Raw genomic sequence first — 27398 nt, forward strand, 5'->3', positions numbered from 1 at the left:
AAAAACCTAGTGTCTGACTCCTTTACTGTGTGAAAAGCAGCATTGGTTCTTTTAAACACAGGTAATGACGAATTATGTCATTTTGGAAACAGAAAATGTATTTATTTAATAGATAAGGTTTTAAAAATAAACGTATAAAAAGTCTATGAGTCAGATTCTCCCAATTACGTCAATTTAATCTGAGTTAATTGTAAATTAACAACAATAAACTTTATTGGCCTTGGTCGTGAAGGGCTTCTCAAATGCAGCTGCTTTATGTATGATGTGACTCACCAGCATCCAGGCTTGGTTTGCAGATGTCTGTGGGTGATGTCATGGCCTTGGGCTCTCCCTTTCAGAGCATTTTCTCAGAACAATGACTTGTAACTGCTTTTCACCTGAGCACTCATCTGATATTTGTGGTCTAGCTGGATTGTTTGCACCAGAAGGACAAACTGCTTATGTAAGTCCAGGCACTTCTTGTGCAATTTTGTCTGTTTGTAAATAGGGATGCCCTTGTCTCCCTCCTCGGCCTTTCCCCTCAGCACTCAGCAAACCCATTGCTTTGCAATAGGAGCAGACAAAAGAAAATAGTTTCCATGCTCACGGATCTGAGTTTGCCCTTCCAAGCAGCACTCTGCTGAACAACAGCTCCTTCTCAGGAGTTTCCTTTCTGAAACATCAAACTGTTTTCTGCTGCTGATACATACAGCTCTGCAGATCAATTAATGTGCTTTTGCAGTAAGTTCTTGAAAGCACTGTCTTCTCATTTTGTTAATTCTTGAGTTCTATCAGGTTAGTGCCACAGGTGGTGTCTGTTGCTAAATCTTCTAGAGTAATGAAACTCAGCCATCTGTACTGCTAGATCATTAACCTAGTCCTTGGTTCATGCTGGATCAGCTCAGACTTCTCCAAGCAGTTCTTGGGCACTTCTTAGGGGTTTGTGCAGAAGAGGCAATTCCCTCGAGGCAGTTTGGAAGCAACAACTGTGCTTTGGATAGAAAGAGTTGTCATTAGTGCAGACACAGGCCATTCTGGTCTAGCCAGTTTGAGTATCAGAAGGTTCAGAGAAGTTCTAGGCATGTTTAATTAATTTTCAGTAAAGAGGCATAGTGTTTTGACCAGTTTATTCCAGCACATTACTTACTTGCCACCTCTTGAGCAGGTTCAGCCTTTTTTTTTTTTTTTTCTTTTTTTTTAAAGATATATACAAGTATGGGACTCATTCTCCTACATTTCCTGGGATCTATTTAGAAAATCAGTAACCCATAAATACTGTATCAGCAACTAGAGTGGGTGCAGATGTTCTTTAATCACAGCCTGTCATGGTCAACAAGGATGTTTCAAGGTGCTTTCCCATTTACAAGGGGATGTTAGGCTGGAAAGGACCACCTAGATCCACTGAGTGGTGTTCCTCTGTGTGTATCTGTTAATTCTTGTGTTGTAATTAGGTTATTAACAGTAGGGGGCTTGTAAAGTGCATAGTAAATAGGGTCCTGATTCAAGACTGAAAATAAGCTCTACAGTTCAGTGAGTAAGGAGATACCAATGACCTTAGCCACGCAAGGAGTCCAGGTTGCCCAGTATGGTGCTGGTGACCTTGTACTGTGAGAAGAGAAGGGACTACCTGCTCACATGGAATGTCTGTCCAGAGTCTTTGTAAGAAGTGCATTTCTCCTTCATTTTGATGTCTGTTACAAAGCTTATTGAAACTTTTCATTGCTTTTCTTCTACTCTTTATTTTCTATCATATTTTTGTGTCTTGACTGCTCCCAAATTACCCCCTTCCTCTCTGTCTGCTTATCCTATATTCTATGCTTTGAATTTCTTTCTGTATGCTGTTCCTTGTAAAAAGAAGGGTTCCTGGTTGAATGTCATCTGTTTTTCTGTGTTAATTTAGGTTAATAGTTCCCCTTGCCCCATTTGCAGCCCACATACTGATGCAACTTCCCCTTGTTTTGTTCCCAGATAAGTATTGCCACAGTACTTTAATAAAATGATGTAGGACTCTGTTTACAAAAGAGTGCTTCTGTGGTATCTTACTGCTTTCACAGGAAGCTTAACAGCTTGCAGAACAGTAAGTGGCAAATGTTTAGTGCAACATTATGCCAACTTGAGGACAAACTGTTCCTCTCAGGAATGTTTTCAGCCTTAAATGAGAGGAAAATCCCCCTTGCAGAATGTGAATTCTTAGAGGGGGCGGGGAGTGGCTGCCACTTACTCGCCTTGCCAGCAGCTCCAGTTCTCAAGAACCTTCCAAGGCTTTTATAGATCAAAAGTAGTGTATACTCAGAAGTAAGGAGTGATGAAGCTGTGACTGGCTTTTCTAGAGTAGCACAGATTCCAATATCATAGATGAAATAGTAAACCTTCTAGCCTACCTCAGACTGCAAATGTTAGCCTGCGCAGACAGGTGCTGGGAGGGTGCTGGGGAGGAAGACATGAGGCCGTGGATAAGCTATTGATGTGATTAAGCAAAGAGTAGCAGCGTAGTTGAAAACAACACGAGACAGACCTATTCAGACCTTATATTTCAGTCTGTCTCATCACCATTTGTGGCACTTCAACCATGGGTGCTAGTCACCCATCAAGAAGATAAGTGGATATTAATGAATTAAGTATTAGTTTGACTAAACAGTGAAAGGAGTTGAATTTAATACCATTCTGTCTGTTAATTCTCTTAAGTGGTAAAGAGTTGTTGGCTCTGCCAATCACTGGCACTCTATATCTTCAGACCTCAACTTCAGGTTAAAATATTCTGCTGGTTTTCGGTGACTGCTGTGACCTGAACTCATTAAAGGGGAACTGGGTGCAAGTTATCTGTTGGTGGATCTAGGACGCCCAGATGGGTGGCTGAGCTGCACAATGTGGCAGAAAGCACAAGAGAAAATGCACTGAGTGCTTTCTATTTTATTTCAAATCTCTGGGGTGAGGCAGCAGTCTGATGCTCTGGAGCTAGTAGGATTCTCAGCTGAAGCTTGCATTTACCATAGAGAGAGTACAGAGAGATGCAACTCAGTGCCTGAAGGCTGATGCCAAAGAAGCATAGAAATGTCTGTGTATAGAGAGTGCCATGAGATCTTTTTAAACTGAAAGAATTTCAGCCGTGGATGCCCCAGTTCTCCACCGTAGGAAAGTGGCCTAATAAGAGAGGAAAATTCAAACAGAAGTCATCAGATGAAACCTGTGGCCTGATAAAGAAACGCTGCTCCTTCACCCTAGTAAGGGATATCTCCAGTATATCATGGGAAATATAGTCTGGTCAGGAAGCTTCACAAGAGAAAACGGGGGATGACAGCTTCTAACTAACAAGGCTTCTGAAGCAGTTGCTACAGTTCATTATGCAGCAAAGAACAATTTTACAGTCATGGTTAAGTGAATTACCATGTTTCAGTTCTCTTCATCAAGAAATAATGTTTCTATGGAACACCCAGAAACTGTGTTTTCCATAAAACATCTTAACAAAATGCAATGTTGAGATATGTGCATAGGCTTCAGCTATGTTTAGTTACGGTGGCAGGAGCTGTCCCTGGATGGACCTACAGCCCAGGCTGAGGCCCTGCTGGTGTCTGTAGGGACAATGTTCTGGCCCAGGTTGCCTTCAAGTGGAGGCCGGGGGAGGTGAGACTTTTTCAGGTCTCTGCTTGTTAGAGATCTAGATAGGATCAATGTGTGCTTTCAGACTTGGTTGCTGAAATGTGTCCCCTAGCTCAAAAACAGCCAGAAAGCACCACTTGGGGACTTGACCATGAATTGTAAATATGGTAGACAAATAGCCTTTGCAAACGTGACAGCAGAAAAGACTCTCTAGAGAAGGCACACTGGCCAAAGATAGACCTATAAGCTTAATTTACATTATGGCAAAAAATAAAAAATCAGAACCAGACTTTTCAGTACTTGGAAATGTTTGTGTTAATTTTGAACTAAGTTTCCTTCCACCCTTCCTTCTATGAAAAAGTACAGTTTATCTGTCAAACACTTCAGTCATCTTCTGTGCTTCAAAACTAACAAGAAAAACTGATAGGCAGATAAACTTGATTTAAAGGAATTTAAAACTTTCAACCATACAGAAATATTTCAGGGAAGGAAGAACTAACCAAAGATCATCCTTGATACCACTGGAACTAGATTGTACACACGGAGTTTTGCAAGATTTTGATAAATTATTTGAAAAATCCCAAAGATCCTCTAAGTCATGTGGAAACCTTTCTTCAAATGGAAATGCTTTAGTAAAGAAAAAGGAAAGAACATGGATGGTGAAATATTTGTTTTATATATAAGAGGATGTACTGAGAAATATAAAGAAGAATTTATATTATGATGTGTAATCCAGGGATTTATATGGATTTCCAGCACCAATAACTACTTAAATATTTTTCCATATGATTAAATAGAAATTATTATGCCTGTATTAAATGACAGGAATCATTATATGTACACATGATATGGCTTGTACAGCCTCCATAGTATAGTCTGTATTCATAAAAACAATAGACTGGACTTGAAAATTAAACTGTGGATACAAGACCTTTTTAATGAGAAAGTGAAAATTAAAGTGGCAGTAGTTTTGATTGCAGTATTATACCTCTGTAAATTAATTTTAAGTGTCTGAAACTTCATTAAACACAAAAACATCACAGATGAAGGTATTTTCATAATGTTGCCTTGTTCACTAAAAACTAACTGTATGTTTTATACATGCAGAAAATTAATTTCTAGCAGAAGTTGCACCAACTTTTGCTACAAAATTAGAACATTTTATTAAAGTTTTTTAAATGCTAGGAAAAATTATTTTTCATAGTATTTTCTGCAAATGGTATCCATATTCATACATGCCTGATTCACTTCCACATGACATTAGGAAGGAACAGCAGTCTGAAACCAGCAAAAGTCAGTAAGTTTATGTGCTGTGCTGTTTTTTCCTTATTTCCATTAAAAACAGTTATGTGAAAGTTCTGCTCCTGCAATTCATTTATCTCCAATGTAAAATTATCATAAATGTGTGTGAAAATAGTATGTTTATGATGGTCTACTGCAATGTCACATATAATTCTATGAGTTTGGAGGTAAAAAGGAGAACATTCTTTGGAAAAAGAATGGTAAGACATCATTTATGCTCTAGTATTATGGTAGATAGCAAATAGTAACTAACAGATGTTTTGTTGCTTTTTCAAAAATGAAAAGTGCTAAATGAATGCTAAAAAGTGGTGTTCTTATGAATAAATCTCAAAGAACAAAAATCCTGTTTTCATACAAGAGTTAATTTTCATAATAATAAAAATGAGAGGCAGAATAAAAAAAATCCCTGGTAGCAACACCATAAAAAGAGAATGCTTTTCCCAAAAAATGTTTCCACGAAGCAACAGGGGTTCTCCAAAAGAGCCGTATTCTGTGAACAGTAGAAAATTTAATTCAGATAAACAAAAGCAATTAGTAATTGTTATTTCTTGAGCAGATTATTTTTAAGTAATTTTTCTGTGTGATGGATTCCATGTCCTCTACAGTAATACAACAAGATAGGACAGGCAATCTGAATCAAGCCAGATCTGATAAAACTCCTGTTTTTTAGTAGAGTAAAGTCATTTCATTAGTGTGAAAGGCTTTTGAAAAGGAGGAGTCCCATAGGAATGCACAGTATTGCCTTTTAAATTTTGATATCACAGCTATTTATTAGCTTCAGGCACAGGACGTCTGGTGCAAGCCATAACAAAATCTCAGGGCTGTACAGTGACAATCTGTTCTCCTAAAGATTCATAAAAGAATTTAATACAAAAGCCCATCAGCCAAAAGTTTGTATAATAATAAAACTTTATAAATCTCAAATATTTCCCATGTTCCATGGTAGTGTGGAATCTCCTTGACTGATTAAATAGGTTCACAGGTTAATGACGTCTAGAAAAGTTTCATATTTTTTCATCACATTCCTGGGATATTTGGTTTCTTTTATGTTCACACTTTAGCCTCAGTTACAAGACTGAAAAGAGAAGCCAAAATGAAGAACATCTGCCTGAAGGCAGCCTAGCCCAAACTCCAGGTGAACCTGGAAAAACAGGCTGAAGATGCGGAGAAACTGGAGTAGAAGTGGCCATGAGTCACTTAGTTGAATGAAGAGCAAATCTGACATCCAGATCACATTAGCTCACAATAGATTAAACCAGAATGAATAAACTCCTTCAGAACAATACAAAAAGCTTTCAGGTCTGGTCAGTGGTGGTTGGAAAAAGATGCTTTTAAACAGGCATTAAGCAGAAACAGCAATATCAAAGCTTCTTAAATTACCAAGAAGAAAATGTAACATTTTGTTTTCAATCTTTGGACCCACTGACTGGCCTGGACAAAAACACAGTGTTCTTTGAGTGGTTCATCAATACCTCTAGAACTTCATTATAACTACAAACAAAAGAACTGAAGTAGGTTAAGTAAACAAAACTAGAAACAGTTTCTTCCCTTCAATTTCAAATGCAAGTTGAAGTACATTGAGGAAAGAATTTTGTTTAATTTGTTCTCTGCTGTCCTACCATTGCCTGGTAACATTTTCAAACAGTGCTAGCTACCACTTGGAAGCAGAGTAACTACGAGAGCTGACTTTCTTCCCTGAAAGAAAATATTGACTTTTTGGTGAAAAAATGAATGCAAGAAGTCTGAACCTGACCTCATAAATTTTCAACTCCAAACTTTTATGTTTATATATATGTATATGTGTGTGTGTGTGTAAATTTGGAATGCTACCTTGTGAGAATTGCAGATCAATTACTTGTCTTTTTTTTTCTTTCAAGATTTTCAGAGAGAATGTGACATCTCCCATGATATATGATTACATTTCAACATTTAGTAGAAACATTTTTCTTCTAGAAACAAGCCAACCAAACAATGAAACTTTTCACAAGGCAACGTGTGTGGGTTTGAAGCTTGTGGTGCATGAAAAATAAAGACCATCTACATCAGCCACTTGCAAAGCTGGGGTAAAAGACACTCTAAATTCACCTTACTTTGATGTTATCATTCCATTTAAACTTACATATGAAAAAAACTATGCCAAAAAATATAAATTAGAATGCAGGTCAAGCATTTGAAAACTAGGAATCACTATATCTAGAGTTGCTTCTGAAATCTTAATTTAGCTACCAAGGGAATCCAGTTTCTTCATTAAAAATAAGAGGCAAAAAGAGGAAGAATAGGATGTGATTACATAATTAAAGACTGCATTGAAATGTAATTGCACAAGGGAACAGAATTAAAGTTGCCAGGAAGTAATTTATCTGATGTTTCTTAACTCCTAGTGTCTGACCTAAGTTCCTAGCTTGCATTCCCCGCCGTATGGTCACACACCAGCTGTGTGCCTGTGTTAAGGTATTGTTGTGCCAAGCTAATATGTTTAAGCACTCACTTGTTTTCTTTAACTTGAGCAGGGTAAAGGAAATCAAGTGGCTGAGAGAGCAACAGCTAAAGTGACTCTCCAACATCTGATTTGAAGCTGTCCAGAATCTCTTTTGCCAGCAGCACAAGCAGAGCCTGCACAGGGGTAGCAGCACCTAAAAAAGTAAATGTCAGCAAATACCTTGCAACCTGGGTAATATTCTTTTTGCATATTAATTTTTGAGTCAATTCCTTAGCTCTCTGTTATACAAGATGACTGGAACAACAACTGCTACATGACACTGTAAGAATCTCCATTATCAAATTTGAGTCCTCAGTTATTTTTTAAATACCTGATGTCAAAACTCGTCAGAGCTGACTTTTGCGCAATATGAGCCTGTTTTATTTGTGGGAGTCCATATGCTAGTGCTTAGATGCCTTCATGAAGAAGAGTTACAAACACCGTGGTTCACCCGTGGAGTGCTTTTGTATTCCACTTGGGACTTCTTGACTGAGGATGAGTAGTTGCGGCCACCTTTGTAAGCATGGGTGAAGGGATCTTGTCCATTTCAGCATGTTTTAAATTCCTACTTTTCACTCAGAGCTAGAGGTCTTGAGCTCACTGTGTGGTTATGCTACGAACTGTGGGGTTGTTCAGGTGTTGAAGGTGGGCTGTTCTCTGGCAGGAGTATGATTTGCTTCTCATTCTTAAGCATTAAAATTTCCCCCAGCCTGTAGGATGTCACTCAGCTCCCTTTCACCAGTATTCAGTGACAACTCCTACCTTAGAATATTTATGTTTATTTATTTATTTTTTTTTCAGTGGGCTGCCAAAAAGTTCTGAGAAATAAAATTGAGAGAAAGTGGTTCTTAAAGCAGCAGTAGATAAACAAAATCTAATAAAATGCAGGCACAGCTCCTTTGTGGGCTCTGTGTTCCTGCTGCCTCCATTCCCAAATATCAAAGATTTGGTGGAAAATAAGGTATGATAAGAATTTATTGAAGAACAATATGCAATATTGTTTTGTAAGAGTAGTGGAGCCACAACCAGCCCCATGTGATAGTAACTAATTTTTGAAACAATCACAAGAAGGTTACTGCAATAACTAAATATAAGAATAGGGAGACCTTGAAAACTACAGTTATTTCTGCAAAATTATTTTAAAGATGCTCTGGTGCAATTGTGCAAAGAACTCTTCAGCTCTCTGTGTGGTTGCTGAGTCATTCTGATGTCAAATGCCTGAAGCCTGCAGGAAATTACAGGTTTGTTGTTGCTGAGTCACAGTGGCATGTACATCTTGTTAACATTAGCTGGCACACAGGATACACATCTCTCACTTTCCACATGTCTCTTTGTCTCTCACAGGTTGGGAAGGCTGTGGTCTGCATTGGAGATGTCAGAGAGAGAATAATGCTAGGAATATCTTCAGACCGTGTTTATTTCTTTTTCATTTTTCAAGCCCCTAATTAAAACGGCATGCCAAGTTGAGGAGAAATGAATGTTATATAGGATGGGTCATTAATGACTTTTTAATGTATTCCAGTATTTGTATTAAAAAAAAAACCTTCCCCTGCTGCAGTAATGGAAATTAAAAAAGCAGGTCAGAACTCTGTTACATGTGGTGTTAGCAGCACCACTTATTATGCACCACTGAAGGCACCATTGAAGACAGCTACCATTCCCATTATGCAATAGTGTTTTTAGTTGTTTCCACCTTTTCTGAAATGCTGAGTTTAAGCCAAAACTTTTCCTACCCTGCCTGTGCCCCTGGCTGAATTCCATAATATTTCAGCCAAATCGTTCAGCCCCTTCAACAAATGAACCCAGGAACAAAGTGCCATTTTGCTCATGTTAATACTTTGAGGCCTTTGAAACACTCCAGCACCACCCTGCTTTGAAGCGGGGATTTTGTTTAGCAGAGGAATAGCACTCATGTCAAGAATAAGCCTTCCACTTTATGAAAAACCTCCCCCCCCACTTTTTTTTTTTTTTTTTTTTTTTTTTTTTTTTTTTTTCAAAGGCTTACTAATTATGTCAATTGCAATTCATACAGATTCAGGAAAGTTGTGAGAAAGCTGGTATGTTAGGCTTCTTATAGTTGCCTTAGCTGACCAGATATGGTATGTGTGATTTCCCTACAGAGTCGGTGTTCTTCAGTCAATGACTTTGGGGGAACTCAAAAAATAGTCACAGAATGGTTGATGTTGGACCTCTGGAGACCCTCTGGTCCAACACCCATGCTCAAGCAGGGACACCTACGGCAGGTTGCCCAGTACAGCCCAGGGCTCATACATGGTGTCATTGGTGCTCATTTTGCCCTTTTCTTTCCTGGAACCGATAAGGAGGCGATGTTCACACTCCATAGCTCTCCCAGTAGGTATCTTCTTGAATCTGAAGATCCTGGGGCAGTGTGTGGTGAGGTACTCCTGGAACATGGATTTTCATGAGATCAAACCTGTCTAGAGTTGGGAGCAGCTGTCCCTCTCAAGCAGAAGTTTCTTCTCTCTCTCCTGTATCTCAGGAGGTGAACGGTCACAGCAAACAGTCATCACACTAATCAGGTGCTTAAACACCTGTTCTACTCTTTGTGTTAATTCTGTTTCTGGCAGCAGTACAACCACTGTCTCATTATAACAAGGTCAGGTTCCTTTTAGCTGTTTTTGCAATGACTTTTACCTTGGACTCCTACACTTAGTGCCCTGTCCTTACACTCAACTAGATCAACCTGCCACATGAATCCCAGGGAAAAAAAAAAAAAACAAAAACTAAATTACACTTCTAAGTAGTAGGGAAAAAACAAAGGCTTTTGATACTTGTTTATTTAAACAGATTGGAAAACTTTCCTTATACCCTCTCCAACTCCTGTTTAGAAGGGCAGTCAGATACTTGCTGAAAACACAAGCAGGTGTCTACAGTTATTATTAAAAACATCTAAAGGCTAGATGGAGTTTTTTTGTGAGTGAAAGTTTGAACATTTGGATGGGGTATGGGAGGGAAGGGTCTGCTTATGATACTGCAACTAATAAGCTTGGGGAAAGCGGAAGCATGTTAGGTGTGAATAGGCCTGAAAAGGCCAAAATAATAAATTACATCTTTACAGTCTCTTTATGACCAATTTATGCCATTTTTTTCAACACATTAAGAAAGTTTGCAGAAGGTCTAGGTGTGTTAAGTAATGACCCCCAGACTATGGTGCAGAGGGGCAAGTCCTTTGCAGTGCTTATTGGAGTTGCAGAAAATGATCTGGCAGCTGAATTATTTCAAAGGCTTATGTTACAGATCGTAAGGGCCATATATTCCATAGCTTCCTATGTACCATATAATTTCTATCTCCTTCACCTCTGATTGTGCTGTCATCCTTATAACCAGGACATGAATATCGCCAAGACCAGCTCTTGGGTAGTCAGGTTAAATGAAACAACAAGACTCATGCCCTTTTGTCTGATCTCTCATACCTTTCAAAATGGGGTTGACTTATATAAGCCACTTGTTAGGAATGGTTCCTGGCCTCTACTAAACACTGAACGTGCCCAGGTATTGCTCAGTGGAATGCCAACTGGCATGTGGGCATGTACCAAACCTACGGCAAGCTTTCTGGTGGAGGGAAAAATTGTAATAATCCACTAGGGGCAAGGAAGTGTGGCCAAAATGGGCCATCCCAAAATGATTTCATGGTATGCTTTCAGTCCATTCATCTGTTTTACTCATAGATGTTTCCATACCTGTAGTCTACAAGGGTATGAAACATCTTTACAAATTTGATTAAAACTACAGTACTGAGAATATATTAATCTTCATGCACCCTTGACCCAGTGGTATTTCAACAGATAAAGTAGATTTGTACTTTATCTGATACAGATGTAAGTATACTTATTACAGGACATCAGAGGAAGCAAACTTAGCTTTCCTCTAGTCAGTTCCTTTCCAAATATAGATAATATAATTCTGTGATTCAGCCTCAAGGGTGTTTGGTTCTAATATGACAAACAATAAATGACACTTGTCTAATCCACTGATATTACCAGACTCAGGTAAATGTGCAAAATTGCAGCAAGATGATAAACTATATTCTCTGCTGCAATATATGTTACTGTATATATTAGTTACTTTTAACTCATATATATATATACATATATATACACACACACACATATACATGCATGTCTCTTTTTCTATAGTTATAGATAAAGTTCCAGTAACCATAAACTACACAAAAAGCCTCTGATTCTTTTCCTTTACAGATGGTACTATTACCTAGGTAAGTGTGTAAGATATACATATACCTATGTATAAATTTTATTTCCAGGAGTACTGTGGCTTGGTTTATTGAAAACATATACAGATTACTTGTAACTTTATAAACACCATGTATTAGGCACCTGTGTGTGTCCACTCTCAATTGACTTTTTAGGTGTTAAAAGTCCCATTACATCTGGCCCATAAACATACATACAGACAATCAGAAGGAATTCAGAAACACATTTTAAGAATGAACTTGTAGCCCTCACTGTCTAGAAGTATTTTTAGTAAGATTCAACTGCAGTTTGTTGACAATTTTAACACTGATATCAATGTGGTTTCCTTGAGAGTAATAGAAAAAGTGTACTAAGATCCTCTGCAATATTTTCTAAATTTTCTTGCTGTCATTTGATATATAATGTTTTTATAATGAATAGATCAATCATCATTAATTTAGATATGAATTAGTAATATTAGCAAGAAAATAAAAATAGTGTCTTTTGCAATCAGTCCAGTCTCACCAGGGACTCGATGCGTTTAATAATAATACTATTATGCTTTTAATAATAATTGCATGGCCATTGCATGATGTCATCCCAAAACATAGTTAAGGCTGGTATTTAAGGCCTTCCACACCTTAACAGCTTTTTACCTAAATCACCTACTCAGTTATAATTTCAATTTATCATTGCTTTTTTGTCTGTACATAAATGGTGTGGAAAGACATTTAGAATTGCTTAAGGTTTATTAAAACCCCTCCCATTGTCACTAGTTGTAGTAGGACTCAGAGGCTGTTTTTGACTGGTACCTAAAGTTGTATATTGGGTTCCCTGAAGATTTAAAAAATTGATTCCTAGTTAAGTCACAGACAGTTTTGGTCACCTGTCTCTGTAAGTACAAATGACATGAACTTGTACTGAGGGAAAATTTGATATCAAAGAATCAGCAACAAACAGAGCAGTAAAATGTGTATTGTAAATTTCAAATAGCATCTATTTGCTTCTACAAATTTGACTATGGCTCCTTAGGTAATGAAAAAGAGGTTACTGAAACTGATTACATGAGCTATGAGGGTGTTAAACTATAGACAGAGCAATGGAATAGAAAGCCACATCTCTGAGTTCTTGAAACGTTTAGACAGTTCCCATCCATCTGTTCCTATCTATTTGACTATGTATGTTTTTTTTCCAAATTTGGCAAAACGAAGCCTAAAACTTTCAAGTACTTCTCTTCCAACAGTTCATGCCAAGACCAGGAACCCTAGTGTCATGAGTCCTATAAGAATTTCTTTCTATTGAGATTTTCAACTGTGATGGCAGAGTGACAGCATGGGAACAGGAATACAGCCACATGGAACACTGTTGTCAAGGTATTGAAGTACATCAGAGTGAAAGCATTTGGCAGAAAGGGGCTGATGTATATATAAATTTTTCTTCACAAGCAGGAAACTTTGTTACTTTGCTACCCTTGGTTTTGAGGTACCACCTAAAGATGCTGGATAACCATTCCTAAGTCAACACCTCGCCGGTTGTATTTTGAGAAGAGGCTGATCTGAATTGAAAATGAAGTTGATTGCTGTGTCAACTTACCCTCTCCCTCATTTCTTTTGTAAAAGCATTTTAGAAGTTCTGACTTCACTTTAATATTAGGTGAACCACATGGTGAAATACGTTACAAAACGATATTGTCAGTCTCAGTCAACTTTTTTGAGAAATTCCCCCATTAATACCCGAAGAATGTGAGTCCTGGCAAATTATTATAATTCAGCTAAATAGTTGAACCATAAGTGGGTTTTAGCTCTCACTTTTCTGGGAACAGAACTTGTTTAGAGATGGGAAATGCAATGCAGGTTTAATAATAAGCCTATTAAAGAGCAAGGTTTACCAGTAAATCCCTTGGCTGTTCTATTTTCCTGCTAGCTATGTCTTGCAGCATTTCTTCAGAACTGAAGATTTCTTTTACACTGAAACTAAGTAATTTTGCTTGCCTAAATAATGTAAGATGCAAGTCAAGTACCTGCCATATGAAGGGTGGTATTTCACTTGAATTCAGAATGATTGTTTTACAGCTTTTTGAGATAAACCATAAATCTGCGAGAATGGTGCCACCTAATGTAAATAGAGAACATGACAACCATTTTCCATACATACAACATTATTAATTTACCACTTGAGATCAGGAGGTTGGAAATTTAGTATTCTCTTCCTTTATTCCCTAAGCATAATTATCTGCAGGGCCATTCCACATAAAATATCAATGGAATGACTGAAAAGGTCTCATTCCTACAGGATTTGCTTCTATTTTGGGCTTTGCATAGGTAAGTTTTGAACTATTACAAGTTCTTAAGGAATATAAAATACAGACAATATTTTTAATAAAAATTTCTTAGGTTTAGCTGTATGCAGCTCTTCTGGATTCAGTCAGATTCATCTGTTACCTGAGAAACTTTTCAAATACTGCTGGAAGAGGAGAGAGCAGAATTTAACAGACACTCTGGCTCATGAGAAGAAGCGAGGGGAAATAACTCAGAGAAAGCCTACTGGATTAGGACCTGCCATGTATCCTCCTTACCCATGCTCTTTCTGTACTTGCATTTGTTGCAGTCTTAGCCCAATCATCATGCTGAATCTGTTATCTGCACCAATGGAATCTACTCAGATTTTGAGAGTGTTTATTAGGTTTGTAACAATTTACATTTTTTTTTTTTTTTAATTGGTGTATTTTTAGGTATTCAGTCTCAGCTATAGCTGAACATGGTCTGAAAGGTGTTTTAAATATTTTTTTTTTTCCTGTAATAGGAAAAGGAATTTTAAAGTTCTGTAAATGCAAACAGAGATTAGGTACCTACCTTGAAGCAACACATTAAGAAGACCTACTTTCAGATGCTCTATTTCTTAGGACATTTGGGGATAATTAGCATGGAAACTATGGATCTGATTTAAGCAACATTGTTTGAAATAGTGTCTTACAAGTCATAGTGACCTTGTATTTTAGTTTGTGTAAATGAGCTATATAACTCTTCATAATTTTCAGTGCAACTAGGAAAGTTCATTCAAAAATAGTGGTTTGGGTAAGGCTGAATGCCTATATCACTGAGGGTGATTTTTTGGAATACATTTTTTAAATTATGGTAAGTATTTCTAATTAAGGAAAAAAAATCCCAAGCATAGTTATGAATCATAAAAGATAAATGTTTTGACTGCGAATGAACATTTCAATTAACTAGAAAGCCATATATTTTTTCCACTCATCCTCTATTTCCTTCTTTCCCCAGGCTTATGTGTGGTGATTGCAGAGAGCTGAATAATGTTTTAGTCATACAACCTTCACTGAAACTATCAAAAACTAACAGTTAATTCCCTGAGTTCAGCCTTGAAAACACAAAAGTTACTGTTTATTCCCATATCTAAGAGCATGAGAATTTTTAACATGTATAGGAACAAATATTGCTTCATGTGGTAAAAATCCTCTTAATCTGAGAAGATTTATATTAAAAGTACAACATTATTGCGATACTCTTTGGGTCTTTTGACAGTGTCTTTATAGAAATATGAAGGATAAAAAAAAACACAATATTCAGATCACTGGGGACAGGATTTATATGGTTCCAGCTGACCATGGTAGAACAGAGATGGCTGGTTTGCCAGACTATAACATCCATGAGAAGGAATTCATCCCATTTATAAGATAAAACATGTTTTCTTCTCTGTCTCTGTCACTTTGATTGGTCTGGAATACAAAACTTCACTTACAGTTGAAGAGTATAATGCCCAATTCAGTACAGTTTTATTTTTTCCCTCTCTTCTACCTAACCATATTTTTACATGGATTATTATTTCACCTTCTTTCTAAAACAGTCTAAAAATGCTTCTTTTTTGTCACATATCTAGTAGGGGGACAAGAATGTTCTGAAGACCACTCATAGTCCTGGTTGCTGGGTTATGCTCTTAGCTGTGTCCTGACTCTGTGCCAGGACAAGAAGTGGGTGTGGGTATATATCATCCTGTATTTGACCTTGCTTCTCTTGAAGGGAAACACAGGTTTGTGGGTAGCAAAGGAGTTAAAGCAATAGTGCACTAAGTTAGAGTGGACTATGCAAGAGTGGACTAAAACATGTCAGTAGAGCTATTGAAACCACTGAGGCAGACCCATTAATATCAGCGACAACCTGGGCACATCTGAATCTGGACACCATATAATAAAAGTCATAAGTGAAGTCATAAGTGATTTCATATACAGCATGTAAACTCTTATTTACTTACTAAGGCTGGTTTACTTACTAAACCCCTAGCACAGAGTTTTAAAAAGAGAAAAATCAAAACAAACACCCACCAAAACACCAGACTCATAAAGAGGTTATTTCTTTATGCATTGGTTTGTTTTCAAGTCTTCCTTGAAAATGTAAGACAAAGATGTTTTTAAAATGAAAAATGTTTTTAAACTGTCTTAATTGTCTTAATTGAAAATTAAATTGTTCTTAAATTGTACATGGAGTGTATTGGTGCTCCAAGAATAGACAAAAGCTGTTATGACATTTGCTATAATATTCTTGAGTGTTGTTAATAAGATGTTTTTACATTATTCCCTATGGGAATTCAGGAAAACATGACAATTGCTTAATACTTTTCATTCTTAATGAGCAGATAAGGAGCATTTTTTTTAATTTTTATTTTTATTTTTTTAATTTCAGTGATTCCTGGAAAAAAATAGATTTCAAAGGTTACTTTTGGTTAAACTCATAAATTTACATTTTTATAGCTGTGATCACTTTACCCTTGTATTCTTGTGGTTGGTTTAGATTTCTTGCTCCTAATTAGGAAAACATTTGAAAACTATTTATGTTTTTCATATAACCATTTAAAATTCTAAACAATTTGGTCTGTGGTATAGTTCTTAATGTCATCCTAATAATTTCACTGAAATCCTAAAAATATTACTGGCTTTCTACTGGTGTGACTGAGATCAGTGTAATCCCCATGGACTGAAAGAATATCATTTAAAGGGAAGGGACCCTACACCATCTAAACAAAATCTGCCTGGCACAAAAGTTATATAGAAAAACAACTTCTATGTAAAATATATAATTTTTACTGTGACAGAGATTTAACGAGGTGCTTCATTTGTCTAGCAGAGTCCCTCACTAATGATATATAGAATTAAAATTATATGTCCTTTATTTGACCCAATGAATTTGTAATCAGTTTGCATCAAGTGGAACAATTCTGACAAGGAAGATTAAGCTCCTTTATCACTTTTTCCTTTTGCAACAGCAGCTGTTGGCCTGATTGGTAGGGGAATTGGTATAGAGAGACCACTATACTGAATGGATATTCAGACACTAGTTGCATCGAAACCATATACTGTACCTTAGGTGAATACTTTACTGAACAAATGAAACATATACGTATGCTCCTTTCTGCCTGAACAACATAAATAATGTATTGGGGAAAAGGGAGTAGGCACCTACATGTATGAATACAAGAAAAAGAGAATTTATTTTCACAGTGGACAAATTTACTGAGGAAATAAAAATAAAGAATAGTGGAGTTATGGTACAATAGCACAAACACATCAAAAGGTCTAGATAACTAGGCTAATAAAGCTGGGATCAAATTTTAATCAGCAGAACTACACTAGTTTAAAGTAAGCATAATAACACAGTACTGAATTCCTTTTCATCTATAAAGTGCTAAAAATTTCTCCATAGATAATGTTAGAGATATTTTCCCCTAGGTTTGTTTTAAGACTCCAGGTTCGTTTTAAGACTAACATGACAAAGACCTTAAACTTAGCATCTGTCAAGATTTTTTTTTTTTTTTTTTACAAGCAAATGCATAAAGTGGACAGATACGTAGTTTCTCATCTTTGATTTTTCCAATTTATAAGTACAAATTAAAGTACCAGACAACATTTATTCTTCTTATTGATCACATACAGTACTGTTTGGGTAGGCAATTAGAAAATTCAGGACAGGAGAATGACTGGCGTGAGTATTGTTAGTAGTCTCAAACTATGCACTACATTCCCTAATTTTCCTACGGAATACCTCATTACTTTCAATGATTTGCATAACTAAGTACTATGAAACCATTGCTAGCTCCTCAGCAAAAGTATTTGACACATCTGCCACCAGGCAGGCTGAAATATTTGCACACTGCAAGAAAGTTGGATCAGTCTGGTCCTGTAGTACTTGAAGGATGTTTTTCCTTTTCCCTCTCTATTGCCATAGAGCACCTCTTGCTGTAGTATTGATGCATGTCAGTGACAGCTTGTAGTCTGCTGTTTGGTTTAACCTAGAAGAATTTGGAAGACTTGTCAAGACACATCTAAACTTCTTATGTCTAAATGGAAGGCCAAGGCTGCTAGTGTCACTGTGCTCCTCTTTCTGCAGCAGGCAGGGCCACGTGCACAGGGTTAACCATGGAAAAAGTGAAATGAGTGAGACATAATAGTTATCTTGCTGTGGTAGGACATAGTCCTCCATGAACAACTCATGAACAAAGGCAAGAGCTGTAAGAGGTTAGAGATGGTTGAGCTATTAATTAAATTAATTTATTAATTTAATTAATTTATTAATTAATTTAAAATTAATTTATCCCATCCTTCTACTAAAATTGATCTGGCAGCCAAAATGTGAAACAGCTCTTGAAGACAGATCTGGAAAAGAAGAAAGCTGAAGGAAGCAGTGGAAAGTAACAAGAGGTAAGAAATTAAACCATAATGCAAGGATCTTGGCCCACGCTGACAGCCAATGGTAAACATCTAACCTTCCTTCAGCATGGGTACACAGCAACCTGAATTAGCACAGTTCTGGAATGAATTAAGAAGACATTACAGACCTTACATCCTTAACAAGGACACAATGAACTGCGGTTACAGCACCTCAGGCTGTGACACTGTTGTGTTGATGAGTCAAGGCGTGTGACATCTGCCAGAAGTTTAGATGGTGAATTAATGTGGAAAATCACAGTTACTGCAGGAGATTGTGTTGGTGCTTCTGTTGTGCTGTTTCCATTTCACAGCTTCTTCCATTTCATCTCAAAGAGTGCATCAGAGAGTGCAGCATTATATAGATAGCTGTAAAACTGGAATAGTATTAGTGATGCTCAAATAACATGTTTGGTAGGATTAGTAATTTAAGCATTATTATCTGGATTTAATTAAATCCAGATTAATTCCTAATTATAGCCTGCAGGGCCATGTGCAGCCACTTTGTTCACTGGAAGAAGTGTCTTGCACCTTGCTTGCTGGTTTCCCTCCCCAGACTCCACCACAGGTTATGCGATGCCTCAGCACTGGGTTGGTGCAGTAAGCTTCCCATGTGATGCCATGTTGGTAGAGGCGTGGAAAACCAGACAGATTTCTAGCTGCTGCACAGCTCTGTAACTTTATACCCACAGCAACATCTGCCTTGTGACAGTGTGTGACCACCAGGGGACTGAGCATATGTTGCCATGGTGGTGGCAAAGCATGGGGAGGGAAGAATATTGGAGCAGAGCTGGAGGCACAGGCATTTGAAAGGTTGCATTTTAAAGGTTAGACTAGATGACCTTAGAGGTCTTTTCTGACATGAATGATTCTATGATTCTATTAATTCTTCTTCTAGCTATGGCTAGTTCCAATCTAATATTCTTCAACCCCTGTCTAAAAATTTTAACATTCTGTATTTTTTTTTTGATTCTGTTTCAGTGACAGCTGTATGCGGGAGCAAAAAAAAAACACTAGTATATGCCTTGGAAGGAAAAGATGGCATATGAATTTTTGGTGAAAAGCTCAAAACATACAAAGAACAGCCTGATTTCCAGACAGGAAAAGAAATTCTATTTTTGACAGAGAATGCAAGAAAAAAAAAAGCAATAAAAAGCAATAGATAAAAGAAACAGAATTATTTCCAGTCACTTATTAAGATAGAAGAGGGAATGAAAAGGATGAAAAAAATAACAGATTCATTTTATTAGGAATGATGCAAACTTACAAGGTCTAGGCTGTTCATGTAAAGGTATCACTTTGACTTACAGAATGACAGACCCATCATGATCTAATTAGTGGTTCTTTGTGATTTGAAAAGTAATTTTAAAATTTCAATACAGAAAATAAATCAAGTGTGATGTCAAGAGTAAAATAAACAACAGGCCTCTGTATTTCATTTTCACATTTAATACATGAAAGACCAAAAACTGGGAGAGGTATAATAAGGTCTGGCATTCAATTTTAATGCTTTGGTTATGGAGAGCATATATATTAAGGCATCACCTGAAGCACAAATAGTGCTACAGTTTCCAATAATCAACATTTAAGACAACTGCAGTTCTTCTGAGTATAAAATAATTGCTTATTACCCACTGATAAGATTTCTTACTAATGTCACTGATTTAAAAAATTACCATAATTAACTCCTAATACATCTTAGACTAGCTTTTCAGTACTCTCCTTGTCTGTATCATTTGTGCCTACTTTTTGACACCTGAAAATACAGAAGAGAACAGCTTTTTACAGGGGCATTTCTTGCTACCTAACTGGAATATAAATCAAGAAGGAAGCACTGGGCAATGGATGGGAGAGTGCTAGATAAATGCTGTCATGCATAGTGAGGGCTTATTTGTGAGAGTGCTGAAAGAGACAGTCATATGAATAAATCCTAAAAGAGGACATAGCAGATAGATAGCTATAGTAACTGAATAAAGATCAATAGAAAACAAAGCTCTAATCGTGTTTCTATGCTCATAGTTTACTAGGTGGCAATTTAAACTGGAATTTAACTGCAGTCTTCTACAAATCTTGAGACTGGATAATATCTAACATCAGCTGTGAAGAAATGGTGAAGAAAAAGACATTTTCTACAACACAAAGTACAGTTTTGTTTAATAATGATGGCAACGCACAAGGTTGGAGGTTAAAACAGAAATATATCTCATTGTTGAAGGAACACATTAGGTTGGATCTTCCTAAAGGGATTTTGGTGTTCAGATTTTTATTTTGGCTTTATAATGACAGCCTTTTGGTATTAGCACAGAATTTTATATATTTATGGTTGTGAGGGAGAAACTTAGTGAATATCTCCTTTTACTTCTATGTAATTCCCAGCCTTGGAACTGGGGACCTCAAAGGTTTTTGTTCTCAAAAGCTCCTGAGATAGGTCTGTAAAAAATCCATCTTAACCTGTGTATCTATACAGATCTGTGCCCTGTGGATGTTAGTTGACACTAGCCAGTTGATACCAGTTTGGAAGTCTCTAAGTGTTATAAGACTTTGAAAGACCCTTTATTTTTAAAGGCTTCTGCAAGTGGAGGAAGCAATTTTCCATTTGAACTGTTTCCTCTGTTAACTTTTAGTTACCTACTTCAGCAACCTCTAAGAGAACTACTTTTGAAACCAGTTAGGTAGTAAAGGTGTATTTTGGCATGCCTGTCAGGATTAGAAACAGGAATGGATGCATTCAATTAAATTTAGGTGATAAAAGGAAGTGATAAAATTACTGTGATAAATTTTCCAGGCCCATGAACAGATCACAGGATGTAATCCTCCCTTCCTCCAACCTGGGAATCATTAGGCACCATTCAAGACCTATCCAAGATACAGAAATTTTGTCCTGTACAGTTTATTTTTAAAAATGTAGGTATTCCAGGGAACCCACTGAAATTAACAACTGAAAGTAACCTCCACCTAACACTGAGAGAAAAAGATTCCCGATGGATGTTTAAGGCCTGACTCTTTACTACTTAAAAATAAGTTAATGAAGAGTATGTAGAAATTTCCCCTTCTGGAAAACCAGTTCGAATGGGAGAAGATTATGAACAGATTTCTTCTCTGGAAAACACGTGAAAAAAAACCCTGACATCAGTAGCTGAGATCAGAAATAGTTGTAAACCGCGGTGATGGTGAAGTGAGATTTTGGCCGCTAGCCAGCAGAGAGCTCCCCTGAGCTGGCAGTTATCTGCTGCAATAGCTGTCATAAGAGAAGCTGTCTCTCTTTTTTAGCTACTGAAGAGAGGCTAATGGGATAATTGAGCAGTTTCCATTTCTCATTACCATGTATTCATCATAGTGCATACAAAGTACCTGTAGTTAAAATATTAAGTGATCACTTTTGTTAATGGCTGGTCTCGTGTGTTGTATTTCCAGTGTCTAGGTTTTTAGATTAATATTTGATAAGTTGTGGCTTAAGACCAGCATATTTAAATTAAATAATTACACAAACTCATGATATCAGTATTACATTCTAAAAGAAACAGAACATTTTGTGTAAATCTGCTTCTCCTCCAGAGAACACGCTTATGGGCTGTTCTTTGGGGTCATTTTCCAGTGATGCTACATAGAACATATATCCATGAAAACATTAGGGTACCTAGTACACCTTTGATGAGCTGTTAAAAATTAATTTGTAGCTAGTATAAGCTGACAAGAGAATTTTTAGCACAATGTTGCATTGTTAATAGTCTTATGAGTAAGTCTATTTCTTGAACACTGATAAACTCACAGTTATGCAGATATTGTCCTGTTCTGCTTTGTGACAAGTGGGGCAGTTCATAATAAGGGCAGTCAGAGCACTTGAGCAGATGGAATAACTGAGATGAGAGCTCCAGAGCCTTTCAGTGCCTCCAAGTTGAGGAAGGGTTTTCAGAATCATTGTTTGGGTCCTGGGCACCTATCTTTATATATTTAACTGAAGAAGACAGAGATTTTTGTGAACTGTAACTCCAAATCCATAGCTCTTCTTTTGATGGGGTAATTTTAACAAACTCAGTATTTTATTATTTTTTTTTTTAAAGTATGAAAAATTACTAAACCTGCTTTTTTTTGCATGATGAAGTGCTATTCTTAACATGATGCTCACATGAGTTTATTGGGAGATCAGCTGCTGGCTGTAATCACACACAATCATCCACATTAGGTCAGCTAAAGGAAATTGGATGAATGAAATATCAGTTAAACATAGTCCTTTGAATCCATATTAAAACAGGTAACTAAAGAAGTATAAGAAAGGCAACCTTAGCTATCTGATCACTGATATGATTTTAGAGACCTGATGGAAAAAAAAAAATACAAAAAAAAAACAACAAAGAAACATATAAAACCCAAACCCTTCCCCCCAAAAAGACAGATCCACCAGTATTAATTAGCTACATGCAAACACCTAGAACAGCAGTCTAGTACTCTGTGTTGTTCTTGTAGTGTGCTGTGCCTTTCAAATTCCTACCTCTGTGCCCTGACAACATACTGTTGTTATAAAGTCCAATATAGGTTTTACCTCAAAGGAGCCTAACAATAGCTTCTGTTCTAGAACAAAAATGGCTTGCTACAGAGCAAAAAAAAAAACCTTTTGTGAGGAGAAAAGTTGAGCAAAACAGTTTTATACTCAGTTGTCTTTGTTTTCAGGCAGGCAGCTAATAATGTGCATTTGTTATTTTACTACTTTAACACTGTTCCAGAAAGTGGTGCTCTTGGGCATGACACATTAGGGTTGCTCTGTATGGTTCATCACCTGCATAGCCTTCTGGGAAAAGAACTTTACAGCAATTCTGTTTTAACTAACCTTTGTTGTGTCCATGCCTATAAATACAGGATGTACTTCTATTAGAATTTTACCAAGCCATTTCTAATGGTGACTTGAACTAGAATGAAGTGGACATGAACGAAAAGGAAGATCTTACTCAGGAGGTAAGGGACTGACTGTGAATGATATCTGAGCAGATAATATGATATAAAATACTTTTTATATCCGCTTCAAGATTTTAAGTGAACGAATACTTAATTGTGGTGTATGTGTATGTCTTCATGCACGTGTATTGAGCATGGTCTAATTCTGAGCCAGATGCAGGTCAAAGAAAGACTTCTGGTTTAAGCTCAAACAACCATTTACCTTAGAAAGCAAGTCTAACACATTTTAATTTCCTATATCTTCCATTTATAATTTTAGCAAAAGTATCAGAAATACAGGTCTAAAATCTGACCCATTAATATTTGTGAAAAAGTAAATTGACATAATTAATATAAGTGAAACCACTAACATAAATGTCTGACCTGAAAGTGATGCCCTTGATTTGTTCTACTGAGCTGAGTGGAGCTGGAGCTGCTTAGATTCTTAGATTCTGACCCTGAAGTTGCATTAAATATTTTCAACAAGACTAAAAACAAACAACCAAAAAACAACAACCACTGTTATCTTGGGTAGGGTCCAAGATATATTATTATGGAAAACATGAAATTAAAATGTTTAATTTAAAATATTGAGAAAGATATAAGGTAGCTTGGAAGTAAAGGTGAAGGCAGACTTCCTGAGGCTACTAAAATTTTTTGTCAAGGTGAACAAATGAATACTATGCCAGAGATATACCTTCTCTGAGTCACTAACTGCCTCCCAGACCATCTTTAGATATGAAATGAGTCATAGAAATTAGACATAAAAATCCTGTGTATCATTAAGTCCATTTCCTTGCAAATGTCTTCCAGAAAGAGGATCAGTCATGTGTTAAATGGGTCCTGTTCTTACATCTCATTTACACCACTGCAAGTTGGAGATGACACCACCAATGTAATTTTCTGTTCCAAAGTCATTTTGAAAGCAGGATCAGTTTCTTAATTTTGAGAGTCTATCTTGCTTTAGGGAATTTTCTTACATGTTGCAGGTGGCACAGTCCAAGGGAAAGTATTTGCAAATAACTTTACCACAAGGATTCTGCTGCCTTGAAGCAGTGAATCTTGAGACCTTGAGAGCTAATCTACTAATTGGATATGTAGCATGAAGTCTTTGGATGGGAGTAGCAGAGGAAGGCAGAGGTCAGATGTGAAAATAAGTGAGCTAAACTCTTCTATTCATTTTCCCATGAAGGACATTAGTAATCCTGTGTATATTTAAAAGTTTCAAAAACGAAAGGAGACTTTGCTTCTGCTCCTAACATTACCACACATCTTCCCATGACCTATGGCAAGATTGTGCTTTACAGCTTCTCTAACTGCAAAACAATCACATGTACCTAATATTTATGCCACTTGCAGGTCCTTCACAGGGAGGTTTTTGTAGCAGTAAATCACTCTCTGAGAACCACTTTATAAAACAAGGTCACTGAGAGAGGAATTAGTTACAGCAATAACTTGACAATGTGCTGTGATCTTCATGTCTCTAGCTGAAAAACCACCAGTGTCTATTTACAGTAGCATACATTGTTTTAGCACTGCAAGCAAAAGAAAACACAAAATCCTTCTCTGTTCCTAGAGCAACTCCCTGGTAATGTCTGTGCTGTCTTCTGTGGCTCTATACTCCATGGGCCAAATTCCCTCCTGGTATAAATCTGAGTAGCTCCAGTGACTCTAGTGAAGCTGCATTAATTCCCAGCAGTAGATAATTATTCCATCATCCTCTGCTCCTTCGCTGCCTGGTTGCTGGGGCAAGCAGCTGGGTAACTCTTTCCATCTGTCAGGGGAAGACACAGGGAAAAAACTTGGACTTGGATGTACTAGCTTTACGTACACTGTTATATAATGTCTTAAGGAGCACCTCTTGTTAAGACCTGAATTTTAGTTTTTGAGATTTGTTGCCACATGCAAACATTAATTAACTTGACTGTACCAAACAGAGAAAGCTGAAAAGGGTAACCTGGTAACAGCCAGAAAGTTCTTCAGCATTTATAGTTCCATAACAATTGAAAGATAATCGAAGTGTAATGCAAAAATTGTTTTACTTTTGAAGTCTGGAGAAATGTTCAAACAATGTGAATAAGGCCAGTTGTCAACATCATTTGAACAATATTTTAAGATTTTCTTAGACTGGAAATTAGACTGAAAACTTTTAATTTAAAATTTTCACCACTGACTTTTATGATAGAAAAACAAATTCAAACCCTTGTGAAGCTATTTAACTTTAAATAAATAAAACATTCAGCCAATCACATCTTACAGAATTTTGATTTTTAATACCAGATTTTCATGTCTTGATGTTCTATGCACAATGAATCTTCCATTCTTGAAAAATCTTGATAACGGAGGAAGACCATCACAATTTCACCTCCTTACTCCCTGACCTCTTAACTAAATAATGGATACAATTGATTAATAATTGATTAATAATCTGAAAGAAAAGAGAAAACAAGAATGTGATTGATACACCAGTGCTGTTTGCCGAATTGCTGCATTAAGTTTTTGGATAGCCGGTAGCAGAAACATTGGGTTATCTCGTTGACTATATATATAAAAGCTGCTGCTGGAGTTTCAGTGTTCTCTCTTTCACTTTCCTCTGTGATATAAATCCTAGTGCAGCTATTCATCTGCAGTTACTTAGGGAATCTTTTAAACCATATTTCTTTGCTCCTTTTTTTTTTTTTTTTTTTTTTTTTTTTTTTCCCCGTTCACATGCTATAGTATGAATTTTTTGTTATTTATTTTATTTATTTATTTATTTTTCTCATTTTTCTGTCTCTCTCTGTCAGTAGATTTTTTAGAGAGGTTTATAAATCCCAATAATGTTTGAGTTCTTTCCTAAGGTCAGGAAGGAAACAAAAAGTAAGAAAAAATAGAAGGTTCCCTCTGCAACCTCTGAATTTGTCTCATAGTACATTGCAGATATATTTTGAGTCATCTATAAAAACCTTTTAAGGCAAAGGTTCAAGAACTGTCTTGGATTTTCACTTGCTCCACACACCAGATATCCCTGTGCTTATTATTCCTCCCAAAGGCAACCCTTTACATTTCCAAATGTTCTTGGCTTGTGGATTGGCAGGTTTACAGACGAACTGCCTTTTGGCAGTGCTGTATTTCATGATATAGTTAATGTTCCACTTCAGAGCTTGTACAAAGCTTAGAAGTGAACACAAACTGATTGAGATAAATTGCTTTAGATGTATGGCTTTTGTGTTGCCACAAGATATAAAATGTCTTTCAACTGTAGAAGCCTGACGACATGCCAGCAGTGGCATGTAATTGGGTTAAGTAGAGCAAGCAATTTCATCTGCACAGGGCTGAAATATTTGCTTGCTGATACTGTCTTCTGTTCTCTACACCTTTTACCTGCCATTGTCATGTGAGAGCTGAACAGCAGGATATTCTCTTGTGTAGCAAGAGATATACTTTGCTATACTTTGTATAGTGCTATATTTTACAGTGTTTACTTTTACAGTGCTATATTTTATAGTGCTATATAATACAGTGTTGTAACACACAAGTGTAGCCCTGAAGCACTGTAGTACTTTGTAGTTTGCACTTTGCACTTTGTAGTTTGAGAACTTTGTTCTGTTGATAGTCACAGACATCCAGACACTTGTGCACATGACATGATACACTAGGTATCAAGTGAAGACATGCAAAGCTGTTATTTGTGTGAATTTAAATTATTTATTAACAAGACATTAAGTCTATTTCACCCCTAGACTACCTGCCTTGTAGAACTCACAGTGGTTCACCTCTACTGAAAGCTTTCTAGGGCCAAATCCCCTTTGCAAAGGGGATCAATGTGCCAGCATGAGTTACAGCACTGGGGCAAGAAGTCCCAATGGAAGTAAAGACCTGGCAGAGTACCGATACCTATCAATGACATTTAACATCAGATACATCTTTTAGAAAACCTAAACTTTAGATTTATTGCATAGTATTGCATACATTGTTTACATTTTGGAAATAACCTTGCTGGCAAGAATATTTGAATCACCACCTGAGTATTTACGACTTAAGAAAGAGAAGAAAACTTCAAAACTTTCAAGATCTTTGATTTAGTGTGTCAGTAAATATTTGAAAATAAGAAACAAACAAACAAAAAACCCAGCCCCATGAATGATTCTGAAACAAATGTTGGCTGAAAGAACTTTCATGTAGCTATAGTAGCTCCTGTTAATTG

At 36.7% G+C, this 27398-nt stretch overlaps 1 protein-coding gene across 2 annotated transcripts in view; it reads left to right on the forward strand.

Annotated features, from left to right (window-relative positions):
- Window positions 1-288: 288 nt before the first annotated feature.
- LGSN (lengsin, lens protein with glutamine synthetase domain) overlaps window positions 289-27398 on the forward strand; it is a gene marked incomplete at both ends in the record, with an annotated part of 44154 nt that continues 17044 nt past the window's right edge. Inside the window, 3 exons of one of the 2 annotated variants that reach the window (XM_084515725.1) lie at window positions 289-442; window positions 18202-18277; window positions 23138-23233. In XM_084515725.1, the coding sequence (XP_084371851.1) occupies window positions 23204-23233 (30 nt within the window). Of the gene's footprint in view, window positions 443-7394; window positions 7520-18201; window positions 18278-23137; window positions 23234-27398 lie in introns of those variants that run through there. The other variant, XM_084515726.1, reaches the window with a different exon arrangement.

Source organism: Aythya ferina (genome assembly GCF_964211825.1).
Source record: "Aythya ferina genome assembly, chromosome: 3".
Taxonomy (NCBI): domain Eukaryota; kingdom Metazoa; phylum Chordata; class Aves; order Anseriformes; family Anatidae; genus Aythya; species Aythya ferina.